Source organism: Lissotriton helveticus, chromosome 3_1, assembly GCF_964261635.1.
Source record: "Lissotriton helveticus chromosome 3_1, aLisHel1.1, whole genome shotgun sequence".
NCBI classification, from domain to species: Eukaryota; Metazoa; Chordata; class Amphibia; order Caudata; family Salamandridae; genus Lissotriton; species Lissotriton helveticus.
This window is the reverse complement of record NC_136061.1, coordinates 1175842994-1175861964: the sequence shown is the minus strand read 5'-3', so window position 1 is coordinate 1175861964 and position 18971 is coordinate 1175842994. Positions and strand designations below refer to the sequence as shown.

Sequence of the window (18971 nt, the reverse complement as noted above, 5' to 3'; positions counted from 1 at the left end):
ACCACCAAGCTCTCTGGGGTAGGGTGTTGTGTGAAAAAAAATGGGGTCCTCTGGGGCAGGGCAGTGGTGGCAGGCAATCAACCTGTTCACAGGAACTCCAGTGCTGGGCTTGGACCAAGTCCCAGGCAGGACGTCTGTAAGGAGTCATTACACAGAAGAAGCATTTCTGAGGAGGTCCCTCCCAGCTGAAGCACAAGACGTTCATCTTGACAGCCACTAAGGGTAGGCTAAGGTCTAGGACTTCGGATGCCATTCTCACCACCATGGGAACTGACGCTCCATCCTGCATAGCCACAGTAGGGTAAGAAAGCATGCCAGTATCCGGAGAAGTGTCCAGACCAATGGCCTCTGCCAAGTCTTCACACCAGTCCATGTTTGTATCTAAAGGCTGGTATTCCCCTCCTGATCCTCCACGAGTCCTATTCCATAGGAATAGGGCTCAGGCTCTGGCATGGAAGGCATGGCTGCAGTCAGCATCAGATGACACCCCTCCAGCTCACTGTTTGAGTCAGGGATCAGAATGAGGATGGTGCTGCCGGAGGGTGCCAGTGGCGCAGGGAGAATCGGCATAGGGATTAGTGCCGGGTGAGGTCAAAAGGGTATGACCAGCGCTCGTCCAGATCGATCTGTGGATCCAAGGGGCTAGGGGCAGAGTTGCCAACATGGAACCAGTAGGGCACCCCTTCCGAACCCGTGGGGCCCAAAGGCGCACCGGTTGGAACGGGCCACTCAAATGAAGTGCATGGCCTCATAAATCTCCTGAAATTGAGCGGGGGTCGCTCCAGCGCCCGGAAACTCGGGGAGCAGTGGAGCCAGCTCAGTCCAGGCTCAACCAAAGAGCTCGGCCTTGAATGATAACACTCCCTTGTCCCTTCTGAAGAAAACTGCGGATGGGGTGAAGTCAAAGAGCTCTTCAACACCTTGTTTTTTTTCTTTTTGTGGGACTTACCAATGTGGCCGACAACTTTAAATGCAATGAGGATCTTGGACTACACAACTGATCCCAGGACCTTCTTTTCAACTGGGATCGAGACCGTAGTGGTGTAGCATGTAGGGCGGCAAGAAGTTTGACGGACCACTCCCTTAAGGGGAGCATGGCACGGCAATCGGCACAGGTCTTCGTGTCGTGGTAACGCTCCAGGCACTGGAGGCAAACAAGATATGGGTCTGGCACTGACATCTGTTGATGACAGGCACCGTAGGGCTTGAAATCGGCCTCTCTAGTGGACATCTCTGCCACACCGGAAGAAGAATTCTCAAAAAAAACTTTGCCCAAAGGCGAAACAAAAACCTCAGGGGTTGCTTTCTCCGGATTTACGCAGACTGGCATGGAAAGAAAAGAACCAACGTCAGCACACTGGGGTGGCAGCAATACAGGCACCACACACGTCACTTCTGCAAGGACAACGCCACGCACGCAAACCTGAATGACACCACCTATTGCTCATGAAAGATTTCAAGATCCAGGCTAATTCTACGATAAGGAATCTGCATCTAGAAGTCTCTATAACATAAGAAAACGGATTGCTGCTCAATCCGCTCCTTTCTCATGTAATGCTCCTTGGGTTGCGCTGGGTAGATTCCACTGGGTTCTCTGTCTCATGATGGTATGTTGACTACGCCTGCACTGCCATAGGGTCTAGAGAAGCCAAATCTCAGGTCATATTCTGGAAAGTTCTCAGAAAATGTATATGCTTCTAAGAAGCAAAGTCATCCTGTACAAGTACTGGAAAGACTGACCATCGTCAGGCAACTTGGATGTGGCTAAGGCCACAATTTCAAAAAAGCCTGTGAGTGTATTGCTCTAATAAACAAGCAGAATTGCCTTTAAGGCAGGGCTGCATGACTCAAAGTCTTTTCGCCTAATATCCATGTCAGTCCTTTTATACTCCCTGTTATACAGTGTACGCAAGATGGTGTTTTGCTTAGACTTACTTGATGAAGTGTGAACTACCAAGCTCTTTTGTGTCAGCGTACTTCAAGATAAAAAGGGCTTGAAGAGGCCACATTATACTTTTGAGATTACACCGAGGGAGTTGTCTGATGATTTTGCATTCATTCTGTAATTTTGAATGAGGACTTCATTGAAGGAGAGAACAACGTCAGATGCTTCTCCACCAAAATCCCAGTCACGTGTAAAACATTAGGCTGCTCTGAAATTAAAGGGAAAGCAAGTGTTTCAGCGGCCTTTTTGATCACTGAAAAGTAGGGCAATTGTTCTTATGAAGAATTCTGGGAAGGATAAAGAGAAAACCACCTTGATTAGGGTATCAAATCTGCTTACATTGTGAAAGTTGACTATTTATGTATAGTCAGCAGGCACAAAAATGCCTATCTCACTGTCCTCTCATCAAACTATGACATGGACATTTAGGAAATTGAATCCAAACCAGCAGTCAGGTTCGATGGACTCAGAGCTTAGGTAATATTGCAACTAATGATGCTCTAAATGGCAAAGAAGAGTCAGAAGAAGTTGGGTAGCATGTTTGCCTGCGAGACCGTATATTTAGTAGATCGGTTCGGAGCCAATTTTGACAGAGGAGCGGAAGATACTGACATCAGGATAGCTGTCCATGATGGGCCTGTCTAATCCTTGGTGGCTCTCAATGGCGTGTTACAGGAAGATGATAGTATAGCCAACATAGCCTTCTGAAATTCAGCAGTCTCCGCTGAGAATGCCCCGAGGGGAGGAAAACACACTTGTGCAGAAGGGTGGAATAATGATGCCACCTTCAAAGAGGAAGGTATGTTTTCTTCTCAATGATGTTAGGGTGAACACAACTGGGTTTGGGGCTATGTCCTCGATTGACTCTGGACTTTCATTTTTTCTTTTATAGAAACCATATGGGGATTAGTCTATCACAACTCTTTCGGGTGCATCACAGCACACAAATCACATGACGAGGTGTCATGTTTCTTTTGCAAGAAGCATCAGTTAGGGACATCTGTTTCTGAATGGCTCGAGCGGATTTGGACCTAGAAGGTGACTCACCTCAACAAGTCAGAAATAATGGTTGAATTGTGACAAACAGACACCCAAAATACGAGCACAAATGTAGTGATTGTCAATAAATCCCAGGTCTAGAAAGGCACAAAAAAGGATATGACATCATTGAAATAGCTGTTGACTCATATTCAGGGCTAATCTCTTTGATTGCGAATGTCGGGCCATATGTATGAAAGTTACATTTTGCGATTCTCAAATAGCAATTTTTAGGGAATCGCTATTTGAGAATCGCAAAATGCTATGTATGTAAGATTTGCAAATAATTTTGCAAATCCTACATATTCCTTAATTCCGAATCGCAAATTGCAATTCGCAATTAAGGAATACCTCCCCATTCATTCCTATGGGCCTAGAGGCCCATAGGAATGAATGGGAAGACATTCTCAATTTGCGATTTTCAATTAGAGAATCGCAAATTGAGAATGCAATTTCAAGGGTGCCAGGGTGTCAAAAGGACACCCTGTTGCACCCCTGAAATGTGCATGAGTGCCCATGTGGCACACATACATGCCCTAAGGGCATGTATGGTGCCACATGGCACCTTGAAAAATGCTAAAAAGTGAATTTTTCAAAGAAATAGCAAATTACCACCAACTTGAAGTTGGTGGTAATTTGTGATTCCTTATGGCCAAATTGCACTTTTTCTGGGCCTCATACATTGCATTTAAGGAATTGCAATTTGCGATTCCTTAAATCCAATCGCAAAATAGAGAATTGCAAATTTGTGATTTCTTATTTTGCGAGGCTGTTTTGCTTACATACATACCACTTAGCAATTTTGCGATCGCAAATGCCGAAATTCTGCCAACTTCAGCGTTTGCGATCGCAAAATTGCCTTCATACACATGGCCCGTTGTTTAATGGCTGTTGCAAAATAGTTGTACAACCAGTCTGGTGCCCCAGTAAGAGATTGATGTAAGGATGTAATTGATTTAAGGTATCCGGGGAAGCGAGCATCTAGCTGGATAAATACATTACCAAATTCTTCAGGAGGACCACAGTATGTGGCATCCTACAAACACAGGAAATCAAATAGTGCAGGAGCTCTACAAAGTATAAACATTTGTTCACATAATATATACATTATACAAGAACTGCAAGATACATAATCAATGCATGCTGGCCTGTTATACAGATATAAGACCACTTACTGGAGTTTCCGGAATAAAAACCTCCTTATTCTTGTAATCAAAGAACCCCATTATTTGATCGTTCACAAACACCTGTGAAAAGAGTTGAGGCAAAACGTTTAAATATTTTTTATCTTAACGAATAACCAACAAATCAACAAAATGAAAAGTTACTTATGAGTAATCCTAGCTCTCCACCAACGAATTGTTCATTAAAGTCAGAATCACTGAGTAGTCCCTCCTAAAGGCAGAATTTTGGTGGCCTTTTAATATATGCGTAAACATTTTTATTTAGAGAAGCCAATTTAAAAAATAAGGACACATTCTTTCCAGAGGATATATTGGCCAAATTTCCTTTATTTTTCTTTAAAATCCCTTTAAGGAAAAAAAGTCAGAACTATTTAAAGAGTGGCTAGAAAAACTCTTTCAGAAACCATTTTTAGAGGAATAATTAAAGGAAATAAAAACAATGAATGTGAAACGATGCAGCCTATTGAGACTAGAAAAGTGTCACTGCTCCTTTAAGAAAGCATAATGCTTGGTTATTCCACAATCGCATCTCAGTGGCAGTTCCTTCATTGATATTCTGGATCTAGTTTGGAAAGCAAAAACTCCCTTGTTGTTCATCCAGGGAAGGCGAGCGTGTTTTATGTCACTTTAATTAAAATGACCCTGTAAAATAATTAGGATTACAAGCAACGAATACATACTCCTAATTATCCTCCAGGGGAAGTATTTCACTCCGCCCTATGCGGAGTGAAATACTTTAACTCTTAGAACAAGTTGGGGTATCAAAGCTGTATTTATGCACATGAAGTATCGTGTGCTTTTGAGAGAAATGACTCAAGCTAAGCAGTGTGCTGCTCCAGTGAGATGTTGCCAACCTCTATGCCTCAGTGCCTTTGTGAGCCAGGCTCCATGCCATGAGCTCTGCAATGACGGGTTTGGTATGGGGATAGCGCACTTTATTTCCCGATTCTATGGTTCAACAAAGCACATCCCCAGGACCTTTGTGATCTTGGAGGGTACATAACTTGAGTTTGAAAAAGTTCCCGATTTCACAGCAATAACTGTTAAATGTAATCAACGTGAGCGATGCAGTTTCTATTGCCAACGTGAGTTTTACTTCATCTTGCATTCTCCGAGTATTTGCTTTTCCGAGATGTTGCGCTTCTGGAGTTTTTTTTATTCAACATATGACTCGTGTATGCTGCTTACTGTGAACTGAGTCACCTCAGGGTGTCTGGGTGTGTTCAGGTTGTGGGTAGGATTCATGAAGGGACACATTTGAGAGCTTTAGATTAGAACTGAGGCTAAAGGCATTTCAAGATCCTCACAGCACCTGTCTGGGGGTTTTAATCGTGTTACAGAAGATATCCTCAACCAGTCTCTGGTATGGCTGCTCTGCAGAGCACACAGAGTGAAGTTCATGTACATGCAAATTGTAATTTCCATTTTATGTGTAAGGGTAAAGGAGAAATACACAAGAGTTACAATATTGACAACCGCTAAGAAAAAGAAAACGCTGTTTTCACAGTTGAGGAGAGTAAGTGCTTATGTGACAAAGCAAGTAGTGAGATTTTGTAATGGGGTGTCAGTGAAAATAACAGTGAATGATTGAGAATTAGTGCAATGAGTGACGAAGAGTGAGTGAGTATAAGCATTAATAAAAATGAGTCTGCACGAGAACAAGAATCTAAAATAGGGGGAGGAGCTTGGCGGGCATCCGTGATGGCCGCGTGAGCACAGCGCTCTCCGGACCCCCGCCACTCCCGGCATGATATCCTGAACATATCCTGATTAATTACGAGGACTCTTGTAGAGGAACCTGGGCTGATCTTCCTGCTGTTTTTGTATCTCGAAATGGACCAGGGGCACCGCAGATACGTCGACTCGAACTTTCGGGGCCCGCCCTGGTGGTGCGCCCGGGTCTTGGTGAGGCTCTGTTGCCGTGTCTGAGTTGAACAACAGCGGCAGGGGGATTCGACTTGTGGGTCCCCCTCATAACTTTCGGTTTCGATTCTGCCTCAGACTACGTCTTCCGGCAGAGGTGTCTGGCTGTTGTTGGGTCCAGCGGCGCGAGGTTGCTGTTGCGCCTTTTGCCTGCTTCGCATCCTTCCAGACTGGTTCACACCTCGATGTGCCCTCGCTGCTGATTTTTGGCTCCAGCGCCCTGTCCTCCTGCGGCCATTTTCACCAGGTCGCGTGGGTCCCTTGGGGACGCGGTCTCCATCATGGCTGGCAGAGGGGACCAAGAGAGGCGGAAGACCAAGACGCCCCTTCGCGGGGGCCCGGTCCAGTCTAACATCATGGACCGGTACACACAATCGAAGGGGTCCCCTGGAGCCGCCTTGCCTGGCCCGAGTGCAGTTGGGCACCCTTTGGAGGCTTCGGCGGAGCCGTCCTTGCAGGACATCATGGGCGCCATTTCTGGCATGAGAGAAACCATCGGCCAACAATATGAAGCTCTGGCCCACAAAATTGATACTGTGGCCATTGATGTGAACTTGATTCGGGTCGACCTCTCTAAAACCAATGAGAAGGTGAAGTCATTGGATCTCAAGTCATCTAGCCTCACGGCCGACGTCTCGGAGATATAGAGACGGAGATTGGCAACCTCAGAAAGGTGAATGATTTCATGACTCGGCGCTTGGAGGATTTTGAAAACAGAGCACGGCGTTGCAACGTGCGTGTGGTTGGCGTTCCGGAAAATCCTGACCCACATTCTGTTGATCTCCTGGTTGAGGACTTGATACAGAACTACCTTTCTCCATCTGGCTTGAGCAAATTCTTTGCGGTGGAACGTGCCCATCGTGTTCCGGGTGGCCAGGGCAAGCCGGGCGCCCCGCCGAGGCCCATTGTTGCAAAACTCTTTCATTATAGGGACCGAGACGCTATCCTGCAGGCTTCGCGAGTTAAGGGCCCGGTGGCCTTCGAGAATGCCACGGTGAACTTTTACTCGGACTTCTCACAGCTTGTGCAGAGACAGCGTATGGGTTTCCGTGGAGTCAAGAAACGTCTCCGGGACTTGGGACTGCGATACGCTATGCTTTTTCCTACCAGGCTGCTAGTTGAGTACAATGAACGGACCCTTTTCTTTGATCGGCCTGATTCCGTAAATGACTGGCTGGACTCTCTGCCGGACCGGCCTAATTGGACTGAGCCCACTGAACACCCGGGTGGTGCCGAGGGTGGTGTAGAGAGCTGAACTTATTGTCTATGCCCCTGTCTCCGTGCCATGTGAATTCTTCCGGGGTTCCATGCTTCAGTGCCTCTATTTTCGGTGTGTTCTCTTCTTTCTTTATTTCTGTCGGGGTGGCGGGTGGGACAGGGCCTTTCCTCCTCCGGGGTCTTTTTGTAGAACGGGGGTTTTTGGGCGACAGGCACACTGCATGTTGGGGTGGCTTTTTAGCTTACTGCAGGGGTGCAGGGCGGGGGGTGTTTTCTTGGATGTTGGGGGGTGGGTTGGTGGGGTGTTTGAAGTTTGTGTTTTGTTTTTTCAAGGCGACTCTATCTTGCTAATGGAATTTTCAATGTCATGCTCATTGGGGGATGGTTCCTGCATCACTCTGTGGGATGGGGGGTAGCGGGTTGAGGTTTATTTCGTGGAATGTCAATGGTCTGGGGGATCGTATAAAACGGGGGGTGGTGTTGCGATGCCTGCGACGTTTGTCTCCCGATATTGTTTTTCTGCAGGAGACCCATCTAGTGGGCAATACTTGTCGTGCAATGAATAGGTGGGGCTATCGCCTTGTCGCGCACTCAGGGTTTACTACGGGTTCCAGGGGGGTGGGCATCCTTGTCCGGGCTTCCCTTCCCCTTGCGATAGATGATGTGATCCTTGATGATCGGGGGCGTTATGCCGTCCTCGTGGGACGATATGAGGGCCGGACCCTTTCTCTGTTTGCCGTTTATGTGCCCCCCGGCCTGCAGACCTCTACTTTCTCCGATTTGGGCCGAGTGTTGTTGGGCCTCCCTGATAGTATTCTTTTCATGGCTGGTGACTTTAACTCTGTGTTCTCCGGTCTGAGTGATCGTTACCCCCCTAGGGACACTCCTTCGGCCCAACTATGGCTGGGTGGTTTTTTGGATACTTTTGGTTTGGTGGACTGTTGGAGACTTATGCACCCCACTCAGCTTCAATATACTTTCCATTCTGGGGCCCATGGGAGTCTGTCTAGACTGGATTACTTCCTAATGCCAGCTGCACAGTCATCGGCTGTTCGGGAGATTAGACACCTCCCCCGGGGCATCTCGGACCATTCTCCGCTCTGGCTTTGCTTTGATGTGGGGGTGGAGGCGGCGGGCCGGGTGGCTCCTATCAACCTGACCTCCCCTGAGACCCGTGGTCTTTTGATTAAGTCCCTGGACGATTATTTTCTAGACAACGAGGGGTCCGTCTCCTCTGCGGTATCCCTATGGGAGGCTTTTAAGACAGTGATTCGTGGGCAGGCCCTGTCTCTCATTGCTGAAACCAAAAAGGCGAGGAATCGGGAGGTGGTGGATCTTGAGATGGAAATTCTTGAGATGGAGGCTGACCTGGAATCGACTGTTACTCCTGACAAACTCCATGCCCTGGGTCTGAAGCAGTTTGCCTATAGGTCTCTGGTCACAGATGCGGCTAAAATGATGTTTCGAGAGCAACAGGGTCGCTTGTATGATGTTGGGGACAAAGCGGGTAAATTGCTTGCTTGGTTGGATAAGAAGGAGAGGGCGAATCGAGTGGTGCCGGTGATTCAGACTTCGAATGGTGTGAAAGTGACGGACCCGGTTGAAATAGTGGAATGTTTTGCGGACTACTTTCGCGCGGTTTATTCCCCTGTGTCTGAACGGGAGGCGGACGACTCTCGCCTCTTGCTGCGTGATATAGCTTTGCCCTGCCTCTCCGATTTGGAGCGGGTCTCTATGGAGGCCCCGTTCTCCACGGACGAAATAGCGACTGCCATTCGCTCTCTCCGTTCGGGCAAGGCTTTGGGCCCGAATGGATTGCCAATCGAGTTGTACAAACTGCGTCCTGATAAGATTGCGCCCTATCTTCGAACAATGTTTTCGGAGTCCCGTGAGCGGGGTACTCTCCCCTATGACCAGCGCCTGGCTACGATCGTTGTTATTCCTAAAGAGGGTAAACCCCGGGAACTTTGTTCGTCATATAGACCTATCTCCCTGTTGAATGTTGAGCCCAAGGTTCTTGCCAAGCTCTTGGCTACTCGCCTCCTGACGGTCATTAGTGACTTGATTCATCCGGACCAATCCGGATTTATCCCGCACCGTAACACAGCTCTTAATCTGCGTCGCCTCCACGGAGCCATTGCGAGGGCGGGGCTTCTGACGGAGCCGGCCATTTTGGCTTCGTTGGACGCCTCGATGGCTTTTGACACGATAGAGTGGCCCTATCTTTGGGCAGCTCTTGAGAAGTTTGGTTTTGGCCCGGGGTTTATTGGATGGGTGAAGCTGCTATACACCGACCCCCTGGCGCCAGTTGTGGTTAACGGTCGAGTTTCTGCTCCCTTTTCCCTCGGTAGGGGGACCAGACAGGGGTGCCCCTTGTCTCCGCTACTTTTTGCTCTCGCGTTAGAGCCGCTGGCTGCGTGGCTTCGATGGGAACCTTCACTCAAGGGGATACGTTGGTCCCCAGATTTTGAGGACCGCGTTTCGCTTTCCGCGGACGACATTCTTCTTTACCTTACTTCCCCGCGTAAATCGTTAAATGTTTTATTCGACGTTCTCACCTCGTTTGGTAAAAATTCTGGTTTGATTATTAACTGGGCTAAGTCCTGTGTATATGTTCTCTCGGGTGCTCTGCCCCCGTTGCCGAATGGATTTCCTATCCAGGTTGTTCAGTCTGGCTTCAAATATCTGGGGATCTTCATTACACTGGATTCGTCGCTCCGGTTTGAACGTAATCTCCTTCCCCCGCTTCTTAGACTGAGGCTGGACGTGGCTCGCTGGCGTAAATTGCCTCTGTCTCCGCTGGGCAGAGCTGCCCTTTTCAAGATGATGTCCTTGCCGCGATTCCTTTATGCACTTCAGAATTCCTATGATGACATTCCCGCTACCTATTTCCGAGAGGTCGAGAGTCTACAGAGGCAACTGATTTGGGACGGGCGTCCACGTATCGCCCTTGCGAAGCTCACCATCCCTAGGTATGACGGGGGCATAGCACTTCCTGATATCAGGAGATATTATTGGGCTACCCAACTGTCTGCCATTAACCACTCAATGTATTCCCCGGGTCGGGATCCGGCCTTTGAAATGGATAGACTCCAGCTGCCGGGAGGGGACTTTAATAGAGCGCTTTACTCCAGGTCGGCTGGGCGCCATCTTACGGGACCGACCAGGATTGCGGTTAGTGTGTGGCGCGCTGCGAATGTAAGCCTGGGATGGGAGGATCGAATGACGTTGGCGACTCCGCTTTATGCCTCCGAGCGTCTGGGCTGTCTTTGGACGACGAAGGGTTTTGACCGCTGGGATATGATTGGAATATGTAGAGTGGGTGACGTATGTACGAATGGAACGGTGAAGTCCTTCGAGGCCCTTCGGAACGATTATGACTTGAGTGATAGGGAATTTTTTAGATATTTGCAGGTCCGTCATGCCCTTGCTTCTGTTCTGACTCCTGGTGCCGCTATCCCCGAGTCCTCCCCCCTCGAAGATCATATCCTGGATGGCCACCTCCCCGATAGCACTATCTCCTTGATTTACAAGAAGCTGATTCATAATCGCGCTGACTTGCTTGTCCGACTTAGGGAGGCTTGGGTCGGCGACGGGCTGGAATTGGATGACGAGGATTGGCAGTCGGCACTGTCTTCTCCGAAAGAGGTCGCCATTCCTGCCCGTCTCCGTCTGGTTCAGCTTAAGATCCTCCACCGGGTGTATGTTACTGGTCCCCGTTTGGTTGTGATGGGTTTTTCCCCGGATGGTTTATGCAGGCGTGGATGCGGGATGAGTGCTACATTTCTTCACATTATCTGGGAGTGCCCGAGGGTGGCTGCCTACTGGACTGAGGTGCTTGCGGTGATGGCTGATGTGACGGGAATTGCCCTAGTGCCTGAGGCCCGAAGATGCCTGTTGAACGTGTGGGAACCTACCGACTATTCTGTGGCCCAGACCAGATGGGCGACCGTGGGGTATATGGTTGCGAAGCGGGACATTGCGCAACTCTGGGGCTCATACAGGCCCCCCACTGCCTCTGTGTGGGAGGAAAACATGGACTGGTCTATGTTCCGCGAAAAGACGGTCTATACAGCCAGGGGCAGACCTAGGGCATGGACGAAGATCTGGGGTCAGTGGAACGCCTATCGCGGAGACATTTGTGCTCCTCCATTGGTTGACGCCCCCGATGTTACCTTATCTCCCTAGGCTGGCGTTCCTGAAATTTCGTATACTGTCCTTTGATTTGCCTGTCCTCCCCGCTGTCCCCCCCACCCTGCCTTGTCCTTCTGATTATGATTTCATATTCCTGATTCGTGGGTTTCCCCTCCTCCTCCTGGGCTGACTCCGTTTATTATGCATTCGCCTTTTTTGTTGTTTTTCGGTGTGTGTATAAAAGAAAAATGCCTTATTTTGTTTTATACTTTGGGCGACATTTTTATCCGATTTGTGCCTGACCACCGGAGTGGCCGCAAGTGTTTTTCTTACATTGTGCCTTGATTTTAGCGGCCAGCCCGTGAAGTTGTAGGCCCATCTCTGTAACCCTGATTTTGTTGCTCAATAAAAGTTTTTGACCCCAAAAAAAAAAAAAAAAAAAAAAAAAAAAAGAATCTAAAATAATTTGGGCTAGCTCACTTTGTTGGCTGGCATTCAGTGCATGTATTATGCCCCACCAGTTTCAAAGATCACCAGCCACCAAAAAGATAAAAAAAAAAAATACATAACTTCAAGTAAAATCGAAATAATTATACACTACAATTAATAGATAAATATTGTAATTAAATAAAAATGTAATGATTAAAAAATATACTAAAACAAATATAAATTAGAATACAAATGAGAAAAAAACTATATAAACAGAATTATGATTATAACATAATTATTAAATAATACAAATTAAATATACAAATACATTACTGATAATAAGATTTCTCAAACAAAACAGAAACTTCTTTGTGCATAATTAGCTGCTCCCTCCGGGCGGGAGCAGTGCTTGCTGTGGCACTATGCGGGGAGCCAGCTGGGCCCCCAACTTAAGCTTTGTGTGTGCCCCCGGTGGGGATGGGGTCCCCAGGTCCAAGAAGGGTCGGGGAGAGGGGCCATACGCCCCCTTCCTAAACTATGTAATTTGGTTCGAGAAGTGGAGCTGCACTACCACCTCCCCTTAATATATGTATATATATCGTTTGGCTGAGGGAGGTGGGGTCTACAGGACCTAATATGGTTTGAAGAGGGCGGACACGCTGCCCCCTCCACTTTTTCATTGTTTTAGCCACCAGGAATGTCGTTCCACACGGGGGGCCATGCTGGCAGTCACGGCGTTGTCGCGAATATCGCAAGCGATTAAAAAAATCATGTTTGGATACATAACTTGTGTCACTAACACCTATTTTTCTCAACCATGGGGTCAGAGTATCTCCACCCTGACACCTTATGTAGTTCAACGGTTAGGGCTGTAGAGGTGGCTAAAGGTTCCTCTGGGAACTAACATTACAAACGCAACCTTATTGTGTGCCCCAACTTCTCGGTCTCCACTGCACAGATCACCCACAAACTTTCCCAATCAACAGTACCAACCATGACACTTTTTGGCAAAATTTCATGCACATTGGTTAAACTACGCCAAAGATATAGCCAAGTGCTTTTCCTATGAAAACTAGGTCCTAACTTTAACTACCTACTGGCAACAGCCAGTAGGATATATATATATATATATCACAAAAACGACCCCTTCCATCAAAGAGGTCAGAGGACACAGCGGGGAATTCGGCGGGAGTCCTTTTATTGAAAGCTTAGTATGGCATAATGCATTTCGGCTCGGATGAGCCTTCCCCAGATGCCGCAGCTTGGCGTTGTTACTCCAACTCCCTCCCTTATATTGCTACGGCCCTCCCAATGACGTGAGGTATATATATATTCTCACTCCACTTGCATCCAAACGGGGCACTCGTGGACGGGTGCTATCAGGCGGCGATGCTTTCCGCTAATATTCAAGCAAGCCTGGCTGAAGATGGCTGAAATGCCAGACACCGGTCCTAGGAAGCTTGTTTCCGGTCCAGGGAAGGCATGGCTTGGCAGTTTGGGCTGGACTGTTCCCATGAGGCACAGGGTCAGACTGATTTGCATATGGCCATGTCTGAACTGGGGTGGCAGAGTGGGCTAAAGAACGGTGATGGATTAAACCCAGATCTGTTGACTGGGCGTGAGTGTTTGATTGGTTCAGATGCTCCGTCCATCACCACCCCCTTTTTTACCGCCTTCTTCGGAAGAAGGCAGACTGCCGAAACGCGTTTGTTCAAGAAATAAACAGATCCATTCAACGCTACCCAGTTAGTGCTTATTTTCTCTACATCGGGAGAAATTGGAGTTTATATATATATATGGCGGTCGCCAGTCGGTAGTTATAGTTAGGACTTATTTACCATAGGAAATCCGCAACATTTTATTTCCAATAACTTTGGCTCAAGAAGGCGGACCATATGCCCGCCAATTAAAAAGAAAAAATAATAATAATAAAACAGTGAATGTGAAATTAGCAGAGTAGCTGCGTATTCCACAATCACTGCTCTAACTAGGTAGCCCTGCCTCGCCCAGCAAGGGATTTTTTGTTTTATGATGTGGGTTGCTTCAGGGTGTATAGCAGCCCCCCAGCAACATTTAAAAACAAAACAAAAAGATCTCCTGCACCATTAAATTCAGGACCCTAGGAGAACTTACTATATTTTTTTAAACCACTCCTAGCTGGAGCACTATGTTCTTTAGCTGGAGTGCAAACTTTCCATAAATCAGGGCTCGTTTTGGCTCACAAATTCAAAATTCCATCTTCCTTCAGTAGGTGGAATTTGTGAGTGGAAAGTAAGAAGTATTTACCAGGTGCAAGACTATACCCAGTAATCTCATAATTGAGAATAGTGGTATCTCCACACAACTTGTAACCAGCCACTTAGTGTGAGTTCAATACATCCATGATCAGAGATTAATATAAGTTCAATGCTTGCAGGTAATAATCGATTTGCTATAGTTGAGGACTGAGAAGGGAAGGAATACAAGGTAACTTCCCTGCCAATTGAATTTATGGTTGTCCAAGGGTCCCTGAGAGCCAGGTTTATGCATAGTTTGTGAAATGCATTAAAGGATTTGTGAGGTACTAATTTTTAACTTAGGACCTCAGGCAAAAAGGGTTTTAGAGTTCACAAACCCTCTGATTCGGTAAATCAGATAGTTTTTCAAATTATTAATCATTTTTTTAAATGTACTACACTCATTTTGTTTCAATTTTTTTAATTTGTTTTTCATATTTCCACACATTGAGTAAATCGACACAGGAAAACTTATCTTGTAATTACATTGATTTTTGACTAGTAGTCGGCAAGAATTCACAACCAAAAGAAAAGGAAAAGCTCTTGTACATGTTTTCACATTTTGGATACAGCATAATAATCGCCTTGAGGTTAATTTATGATCGACCCCAGGTACGGTGAAAAGGCATGCATGAGTCACAACAGTGTCTGGGTTCGAGGGCTGCATATGTCCTCACTGCGTTCCCTTGTGGTGCATTCTCGCTTGGTGTTGAGTATTCATGTTTTCAACTAGATGTCGTCAGATTTTAGATCTTCGGTGTGAGGAAGAAACCATGAACCGTGGAGGCAAACTGGGGGTATCTGGTGCAGAGCTACTGGTGGAAGATAATTGGTTGTGATCATTAAATGTACTACACTCATTTAAGGATTTGGAAAAGGTTTTCCTGGATTGTTAAAAAGTTTTAGGAAACCACTAGGAATGCATATTTGGAAGTGGCATGTTAAGGGTGTCATTTCCAAATACCGATCCCTTATGGTATATATTAATGATTTGCAACCAAAATCCAGATACAAAACATGAACATTTTACAACAACTTAAAAGGAGATGTTACACCATTTGGAAACTGGTATGGGGTCCCAAAAGAACACTTTCCCCTTTGCGAATGTGGACAGAAAACCTTTTGTGGTCCATGGGAACACTGCCTACTCCTATATCAGCTTTGTGTAACTCTTCACTTTTTAAATACATCCAGAAAATGGGCTGCAATTAAAGAAAAAAGATTGCTTAATTTAAAAGCAATTACAGACATGGTGGTCTGCTAACCCCAGCAGGCCACTATCCCTGTGAATGTGGCCAATCAACGTGAGATGCAATTTATAACCTACCTCATGAATATTGATGAGGTAGGTCAATTGCAGCCCATTACGATTCTGTAGTTTGTTAACTGACCTATTCGAGCATAGGCCAGTTCTCAAAATACCAATGTATGTGGTAGACGTCTGTACACAAGCTACAACCACTTTTATGAATCCATTTTAGTACCTTGCAAATCAGAAATTGCAATTATAAATCGTTATTGGTCGCTATTTACGATTTCTTATTTGGAGTCTTTCTACATGCTGCCACTAGGAATCAATATTTTGATCATATACTATTTTAAAATTCCACCCAAATAAGAATTTTGTGTTTGCTGCGATAAGGAGCAGGTTTTCCTAAATTGCTTCTTCATAAACTGGGCTGAAAATGTAGTCTGAAGATATATGCCAACAACCCACAGTTCTACTGAACCACTTCTTCAGTGAGCCACAACCTAACTGCAGTCTTTGTCACAGTCTCAGATAATAATTTTTAAGTTGACCTTTTTTGGTGTTAGAACTATCACATCATTTTGAAGATGTGATATTATCGACCCAGACAGTATTTTTAAAGGAACCCTGATTTTAAATATAATTTTAGTTATAATATAAAAGTTACCCTTCTCTTTTTATAAATGTATAAGCAAGTTTTTTGACTAACCCTTTATATCATGGGGGAAATCCCTTAAACCTCTTCTATTCTTTTTTGGAACACATTTTCATTTACTTAAATGAGTTATCTTTATTTTTTTAATTTTACATGTATTTAAATATGTATTAATGTATACTTCATTTATCTGAATACAATGCAGAAGTCTTGATGTAATGGCAGGTCCATATTGTGCCCTCAGTGTTGTTGTGTTGTACCCTCAATGTTGTCATGTTGTACTGATGTTGGTATGGAACGGACATAATAGGCCTTTTTGCACTTTGAGGAGAATTGCCTATCAACCTCAAGACTCATCCTTGCATTTGCAATTTACCCAGGAGAAGCTTGGAGGCATTAGGGAGCCTTTAAGATTCATCCAGACGGCGCATACCCATACTAAGAATGAAATGTCCTTTTTTTATCAAGGAGTACACGAATATAAATGAATGATTTCCAAAGGAGAGGAAGAAGTGGATAGAGTTACCAGATGAGGCCAAGTCACCAAGACACAACTTTTGCAGTCCTCTGCTTTACTTTCACAAATCATCATTTTCAGTGGCTCAAGCCCAATTTGTTAAATTTAATTGAGTCAGGACCACATATCCTAAATACTATGCTTTGTTAAATGAAATCACAGGATGGGAACCAGGTGTCCTGGTGACATGGAGCCATCAAGTAACCCTACAACATGTGGACGTTCAGAGAAAGCCAGTACAGTATACAGGACTTGTAGGTGCTGCATGCAGACTACTTTGCCCTTTCTTTGACACTGATATTTATGATTAAAAATTGGTAATGCATTAGCACAGTCTGCGAAGCATATAATTAACTTGTAACCAAGTGATTACAAAACTTTCATAAATCCAGAGTAAGGCTGATCCCACGCAGCTATCGTGATAACCCATACAATACTACGTTTGAAAGAAGTCTTCCACCGCCTATATATGATTTGGCCTACCTAATTAATAATATTAATAATAATCCACATTTGTAAAGCGCACAATCACCCGTAAGGGTCTCTAGGCGCTGGGGGCCGTCGGGAAGATTAAGCAAGCTATTGCCCAGAGTCACATGGTGCTGGGCTAATCTGCCGCCAGTGCCGGGGATCGAACCGTGCTCCCCGAATTCCGGAGTCAGTCGCCCTAGCCGCTTCGCCACACCTCTCCCTGTCAGAAAAAGCTTAGCTAGCCAACATAATACCAGGCAAGCTATAAAAGCAACAACAATTCTAGCTAACTGTATCCCCAAAATACCACAATTTTCTCAATGAAAACAACAGAACATCTGGCTGATTTTGCCCAAAAATACCTGAACATAAAAAGCTGATACTTCCGAACCTAACCAGATGTGGGGATCCGGTGTCAATACCTAACCTACTTTCATCCAACAAGTTAACAAAACCATCATGACACAGAGGTGTTTCCCTACTTCGCGTTACAGTGACCATTTACCCGTGCTCTGTCTCTGACGTTGCCCTCAGAGCTGAATCGTCCTCCTCCGTAGATCACAGTTTCATACAGTGTGTATCCATAGGACTGCCCATTGTCCTTATTCACTGGTAGGTTCTCCATGTTTATGGGTTCCTCAGATGTACATGGCTGTAAGAGAAACAAGCAAACAAGAAACTTAGAGAGTAATACTGTCTAAGCACTAAATGAGTGATGACTGTCAAGGAAAGTCAATGACAACTAAGAGTCTGAAATAGACAGGATCTTTAGAGCTATGCGAAGGAACATCTTTAAGTAAGATATGGTAGAAACAGGGAAAAAACCTCTAGTGTTTCTTTTTATATCAAATTGTTGTACTGAGTATAGCAATAAAGAAAGAAAATCAAACATCATTGGATAGTTAAGGGTCAGTCAGCTGGTCCTGGGAGTTCTCTAGGCTTGACTGAGCTCTGGAGACTGCTTTCCCTTGAGCAGGACAGAGCTGGCATAGTCCCTCTCCTTTGCTAGTCACCAGGTGCAGCAGATGCAGTCAACGACAGTGCAGCATTTGCTGGTTCCACGGTGCAGCAAGGCAGTCCTTCTTCAGTCCTTCTTCCAGTCCAGTCGAGATCTGAGTTCAGGGTGCCACGAGTGCCCTACTTATGCTCAGAAAATGCCCTCAGGGAAGGATGCTGTTGGCAGCCAATGGGCTACCAGGTTCCCTCCCACCTGATGACCACTTCCTGAGAAATGTTGCATCTGGGCATCCTAGGATGATCCATGTTGCCCACATCCAATATGTCAGGAACCTTCTCTTGGCCTGTGAAGTTCCCTAGCCCAACCCTGGGGTGAGGCTACCAAGGGGGCTACATGCATAGACCAGTTTGGCAAATTGTTTCCCCTCTCACTGTCCCTAGTGCCAGCCTGTCTGCCTGAACAATGGAGCAGCCCCTCTCCCAAGTGTTACCCATTTGCCCTTCAAAGGCAGCTTCTCCTCTGAAGCTTGCCTTTTGGGACAACACCCATGTGACTTCCTGCCGAAGGGAGGTGACACCTCCTTCCAGAGCTAGCCCCTATTGTATCATTTTCTGGGAGTCATTAGTATGTCTAATATGAAATATGAAAAATGGTGATACAGGCAGTAGGTCTGGCATATGTATTATGAAAAGCATATGTTTAATGGATTATGCCTTTACAATTGTATTGTTATTACTCTGCATTAAAGCCAGCAGAAAGGTATTTTGTTACATGGAATGTCACAGATTACCACATTAGGTAAGGGTTTTGATGTTGGTTACTCCTCTCACAAGCCATGGCAATATTTATGCTGTGATAATCTTATTTAAGCCTTCTGAGGAGAGAGAGTAATTTGCTTTACCAGCTGTATGGTTGCCTTGTGTTAAAGTTTGCGCTCAATATAGGAGGCTAGGGTTGGTTATGGTGACATGCCA

At 45.8% G+C, this 18971-nt stretch overlaps 1 protein-coding gene across 1 annotated transcript in view; it reads right to left on the bottom strand.

The window, feature by feature from the left end:
• GLB1L2 (galactosidase beta 1 like 2) overlaps positions 1-18971 on the bottom strand; it is a 949835-nt gene that overhangs the window by 317070 nt on the left and 613794 nt on the right. Inside the window, exons 13-14 of the mRNA XM_078681819.1 lie at positions 17545-17691; positions 4159-4230 (exon numbers count right to left, since the gene is read on the bottom strand). Coding sequence (XP_078537945.1) covers positions 4159-4230; positions 17545-17691 — 219 coding nt within the window. The remainder of the gene's footprint in view (positions 1-4158; positions 4231-17544; positions 17692-18971) is intronic.